This window comes from Notothenia coriiceps, unplaced genomic scaffold, assembly GCF_000735185.1.
Source record: "Notothenia coriiceps isolate Sejong01 unplaced genomic scaffold, NC01 NC01_scaffold00009193, whole genome shotgun sequence".
Taxonomy (NCBI): domain Eukaryota; kingdom Metazoa; phylum Chordata; class Actinopteri; order Perciformes; family Nototheniidae; genus Notothenia; species Notothenia coriiceps.
The window spans coordinates 20368-26584 of NW_011341894.1; the positions used below are offsets into that span (position 1 = coordinate 20368).

At 41.7% G+C, this 6217-nt stretch overlaps 1 protein-coding gene across 1 annotated transcript in view; it reads left to right on the forward strand.

Moving 5' to 3' along the window:
• The first annotated feature begins 3821 nt into the window (after positions 1-3821).
• topaz1 (testis and ovary specific TOPAZ 1) overlaps positions 3822-6217 on the forward strand; it is a 29087-nt gene continuing 26691 nt past the window's right edge. Inside the window, exon 1 of the mRNA XM_010770760.1 lies at positions 3822-4533. Within this exon, the coding sequence (XP_010769062.1) occupies positions 3822-4533 (712 nt within the window). The remainder of the gene's footprint in view (positions 4534-6217) is intronic.

Genomic DNA, 6217 nt, shown 5'->3' on the forward strand with positions numbered 1-6217 from the left:
CACATTTGCTGGAATCATCTGCAGAAGGGGGCCACTCTAATGTAACGCCTGAAAGTATTCATATAAAAAGCAAACACACCTTTTTCTCCAGGGAGGTTTTTTTCGTCGGACAGTCACACATGGGGAGAGGAAGAAAAAACGTTGTGCACCTACAGCGCTGTGCATGCCAAACAGACGCAGAGCAGACAAAGGAAATCACAGTTTCTCACACACATACTTATCTGTCGGACGCACACCTGGAGGAAATTGACATTTACCTCCTATCACCTACTGAGAGCATTTCTGTATTCTCACTTAACCCCCCCATATGTCTCTGTCAACGTCTAACTGTAAGTGATAGGCAGCGCTTCCTCTCTATTATTCTGCTTTTCTGTTCACTAAGTAACCACTTGGCACTGCTAGTCAGACTGACTTTTAAAAAAAACACGTCTTATTCAGGGTGGCCACCCGAAAGATTTTCAGGGGGGGGGGGCATACTGGGGCCGGTTGGTTTATGATAGGGCCACATTTAATGCAAAATAGACAAAGACAGAGTTCAAGATTTGAGCTTTTTTAGTTCAGTATGGAGTCATAGCCCACAAAAAGAACATAACATTATTGGTGTTATTAATGGTGTGTTTTAGTAACAGAATTTGTGCCAATGACTTTATAATATAATTATTTTTTAAATTAAATTATTGGAAACAAATCCTTTTATCAGCAGTCTTTGCTGCGACTCTACCCCTAATTGTATAATCAAATGTTCTTATGTAGGGGGCCAGGCCTATTGCCCCCCCCCCCCCCTAGAACCGCCCATGATCACATAAATAAAACCCTTTAATAAAGAGATAAATGATTAGTCTGGAAACTGGCGAGTTGATTGAAATAACATTTATTATTTCACCTTTTTGATAATTAATTAATGCTTTGAAGTCGTTTTTCAAACACAAATGAAACGCATCATGTATTTCGAGATTCTGAAATTCAAAAATGTCATGTTAGTCTTTGTCTTCTGTGATATATTCTCCATGGGCTGACATTATGGAGACTAAATATTTAATGATTTATTGAGAAGAGAATCAAAGTAATAACATAAAGTGATTAATTGCAACCTTTAACATACTTCCAGTTAGTTAGTCTGTCCCAGTGCTTTATAAATGAGCATCAGTGAAGTGGCTGTAATCAAACAACTTCATGATTTGTAGTGTAAACTTCACTGGTTTGGCTCACCGGGTTAATAGGTAATTCTTACTCGTCTGTAAAGAAAGGCTCGTAATTTTAACGTATGTCATTCAACTGACTTTACATTTGAAGTGCACGATTATTGGTGGAACTGCCGCCGTTCTTTTATGGCCCTGTTGAGCCTTTTCCAAGCCCTGTGAGAGCAGTCAGGAAGATTTTAAATTGCTCCAAAGACGCAAAATGATGAGTGACCTCTCTCATAACACTCCCTCTGCTCCTCACTTCGTTCTTTATCTCTTTTAATCCCAACTCATTTCATATGCTAAGTAAAAGCTTATATCCCTCTTCACTGTACGTACACGCACATCCTTCATTGCTCTGGTGTGATTATAACATTTGCATAGAGGATGTTGTTGGAGTGCAGAAGCAGGGGGTGGTCTAATGCCTGTCAGTTGTAGAGAGGTGGTGCACAGACTCCCAAAATCTCTCATGTTTTTGGATTTATGAGGAGAAGTCATCGTGAGGAGCCTAGAGAAAGCTTGCCTCTCTCCTAACCTCCGATGGTTTCCTCTGACTCTAATTTGCATTTTCTCTTCTCACAGTTATCCCAGATGTAGCGATGATAAGGAGGAAAGGGAGACTCTTCCCCCGGGGAGGATGCAATGAGATGGAAACACTTTTCTGCTTTCCGAAAGGAGAACTTCTCCCACCATCGGGGCGCCATCTGCTGGTTCTGGTGGGGCGGGACAGCTGGTGTTGTGAATCAGGCCGCCGAAATCCAAGGACCGGCTACTTCCCAACACCAGGGTCCCACCCTCACCCCTCACATCCTCACAGGATTGACCTCAGTCTCAAAGGACTTCCTCATTGTATATGCTTTCTTATGTTGTATGTAATGATGATTAATTAATTGTAGTACTAGTCCAAATCTGTGTGATGTATATTTCCTATGCATTGTATCCTGTCAAATTATGAATTACCAAAAAAGTATAGTAAATATACCAAATAAAAATGTTAAACTCACATTTAACATGGATAATACCATATGTTTGTAGTTAACAGTATTTCCCCAAATAAAGAAATTAAATATAATTTTTTTTTAAATATGACTGGTTTTGTTCTTTGAATTAATCAGAAGAAAACCTCTTTAAAGGGGCCCTATTATTCTTTTTAGGGGTTTTCCCTTAGTGTAGTGCAGTGGTTCTCAAAGTGGGGGGCGCGCCCCCCCAGGGGGGCGCAGAGGCATGACAGGGGGGGCGCGAGAGACCAGGAGGAAAAATGGTTATAAAAAAAAAAAAACATAAAAAAAAAAAAAAAAATGTTTTAAAAATTATTGATTCGAAAATAATATTATACAGTACTATAACGTCTGGGTCTCTGTGTTTCATTAAAGTTTGGCTCTGTGTGTGTGTGTGGAACGAGCCATTTTGTGTGCGTGCGCGAGTGAGAGCGCACCGGTACCGGAGATCGTTGTTGTTAGCTTCTGGTGCTAGCGAGCTACGCTAACGGATATAAGGAGTTTTTTCAACAACAAAGTGGAGGAGAGTCCTCTCCTGTCAGAATGAGAGACTCAGTGAGCTAAAGGACTCTCAGTGTTATCTCAGTGGGTCTCAAACGTTTTGGTCACCATTAATGTAAACAATTATTTCCGAGGCCCCACGTTTATATGATCATTATAGTTATAAAAAAATAAGAGAATAAATTAAAAACAGGTATGAAATACTATATGACATTAAAAAAAGAATAACGTTAAAAAGGGAGTGATTTGTAAAATATCCATAAAGAAAAAGTAAATCTGTTTACAGTTCTGTTTCAAATGGGTGTTGAGAGATGTATCCATAGATCTCTTCATGTTGCTCTCAAAGTGCACCAGATTGATGCTTTTAACGCACCAGATTGGATGCTTTTAATAACTTCAATATTTAAAAATCTTCCCAGGGGAGCTTGCCCCCTGACCCCCCTATGTGAGGTCCACACACCACCTATAAAAATAACACTTTACCCCTGCTTACACCTATATGCCGTGAGCTGATTATCGAGCCTTCATTGTAACAGTCGCGGGTACACTGTGTGTGTGTGTGTGGGGATTGTTGCAGTAGAACATTCCACTGTAGCGACCAGTACATTAATGGGAAACCCTAAATGTTTGAGCACCCTCTATGAAACGTCAAGCTACCCCACAGCACCCCCAAAATAGAATCTCTGGCGCCGCCACTGAGCCTGACTATTTGTGTTGGGGGGGCCCGACTTTTTTTTTTCTCCAAAGGGGGGGCCTGACAGAAAAAGTTTGAGAACCACTGGTGTAGTGTGTTGTGTGTTTTCACTTCCATGACACCAAAGCAACCTACAATACCTAAAATAATTCATGAAATTACAAACTCTGAACATTTTCCACTTGTATGGCTTCTATAATATATGTCATGTTCTTGTAACTTATTGGTTTTTCAATTTTTCACGTTTCCCATGAGCAATCTTGCGCATGCGCAGAATGAGCGGTATATGGTCAATTAATTTGGGTGTGCATCACAGAAAATGGACGCTATGAACGGGAGCATGTTTGACGTTGTCACGCATGTTTACTCGCCGCACCCTTCAAAGTAACCAGGTCTAGATATATCATTTATCTCCCTTTGATAAGTCGTTTTTTTTTATTTATAAGCATGTCACCCTCTTCTAGCAGGAAAAAACTTAACCGAACCTCGTTGACAAACTTCAGTCTGACGGTGGTGCCGCGGCGTCGACGAAACTTAAAGAATAATTTTGCATCTGAGAAACCAGAGGAAAACAAACTTGTTCCTGAACCTAAAGACAGTAACTCTTTCCAAAACAACAATGCATCCGTGCCATCGTCTTTAACAAACCCCGCAATCGTGACGGAAACGATCGAAGGAGAACCGGAGGAGCCGTGCGTAGGAACGCAAAAGTCAAAATGGAGATCCAAAGCGGATGGTAGTGTGAACGTTATTGATCAAGAGGTACCGTGCACCAGAGGCAAGTTTCAAAAGAGTAAACCAAACACCAGGAGCAAGAGCAAGCACGGGGTGCACACTTTTAAACAGCTTTGCGACCTCAGATTGAAGTTTACTTGGTGCGTTTGCACGGCTGCAGACAGGAAAGAGGTGGTCAAACCAAAAAGGGGCAACATGTCTTGCAAAAAGGAATTGAATAACGAGACTACAAAGAGTAAAAAGTCAGGTGTAGTAAAATCTGGAAGGTGCAACTCTACACAAGGTGGTGTTAATGGGAAAACTCGCGTTGGTAGAAGAGCCAGGGACAGCGGGTGTAAAGAGAAGGCCAAGTCCGCCTTGTGTGATCCAGATCCGGCTGCTGCACAGACAGGAACACGGTCCTCCATTACCGCGGAACTGTCAAGTAAGGGCCACTTTGAGAGGGTTGTTTGACCATCACTAAGCGTGCACAGAAACTGGCATTGGGGTCTAGTAAATGTGTGTTAATTGGGGTTGTTTTGGCAGGAAAAGGCTGTTAGCTAATGTGCTAATTGCATGCGTTTTGCTAAGTTTTTTAGAACGTGTTTTATGCTAAGCTAAAGGCGACTAATGTGAATCCCATCCTACAGAGATGGGAAGTAACTTAAGTACAATTTTAAGGTACTTTTCTTAGGTATTTCCATGTATTGCTACTTTATTCTTCGACTCCACTACATGTATTAAACAGCTTTAGCTACTTCAAAAATTAAATCTCTAAAAATGTGCTACTTGCCTAGCCTATAAGTGTTTTCTGTCATTAGATAAGTGACGTCTAATATTAAAACATAAAAAATTGAGGTAATCAACCCATATTTTTATACTGATTTTTAACCCTCCTGTCTTGCTTCTTTCTCCCCCCCTTACTGTTGTGTTCACGGTGGTCTGTTTTAGCCAGAGGTGGGAGAAGTACTTAAAGAGCCTGTGACACGAACCCAACAACTGTTGTGCAATGAAATAGTGGGCTTCTAGTAATCTCGAACCGTCAGTTTAAAAAAGAAAAAGCGATACCGTTCCGATAAATATCAATAATTTCGAACATCGCGGGAAAATTCCTTCGACTCATTTTGAGGTTTTGGGGGAAGCCGGAAGTGACGTCAATGCGGGAACGCTTCACTGTGCGGCGAGAGAGCCAAACACGGACAAAGTGTGTTGTCATGCGTAGAAATGGTGAATTACTGAGTTTAGGCACGTTAATAACGTTTTAATGAAGTTGACTACAGTATATTCATATTTATCAGTGCTTTCATGTCAATTCGGCGAACATAAACATAAATGATCGTGGTGAAGATGATGATTAAATTAGGATTAAAAATCGGTAGTGAGAGCTGCTGAATTTCCTCCCGTCGGATGTGATATAAAAACAAATCGATTATTTGTGTAAACTCAAGTGGATGAAACTACATTTATTAGTGCTTTCATGTCAATTCGGCGAACATATGATACATTAAATGATCGTGAGGATGATGAACAGTTGCCCCCCTCCCGCGCCCACGCCCCCCCCGCCCCCCCCTCCCGCCCCCCCCGAACCCTAGAGACACAGCAGGACAGTCGCGTTGAATGTACTACGGCAAATTCTGTTATTATTATCTGTCCCGCCACGGGTCGACAAGTCGCTTCGGGCTACGGCCGGCAAAGACGCGCTTGGTAGTGAGTTTACGCCTTATCAGAGTTCACACCTGCGTGCCCTGTTTTATTATTTTTACGACACACGCGTCAGGACCGTGTCACGCCTTAGTGGGACGCAGTGGGATGTGTGTGTCAGACGGGGAGTGTGTGTGTGCGAAAGTTAGTTCAAACTTATTTACGAACTTCGATGCAAAAATAATATTAATGACACTTTAGACGGATCAATACCAAAGCAGGTAATAATCGTTGTTTGTGTGACGTTGACTATGTGACCGTTACTAAAATCTGACATATATCTGAAATTTTTTTTCTTTAGTACGAAGTTTATTCACCCCCTGCCGCATGGGGGCGGCAGGTTGCGGGTGATGTGGTGACTAGACGTTGATGTTCTTCGATGTTCCAAACAGAAACGAGTAGTCCTTTACGTCTGCCGAGTTTGTTTT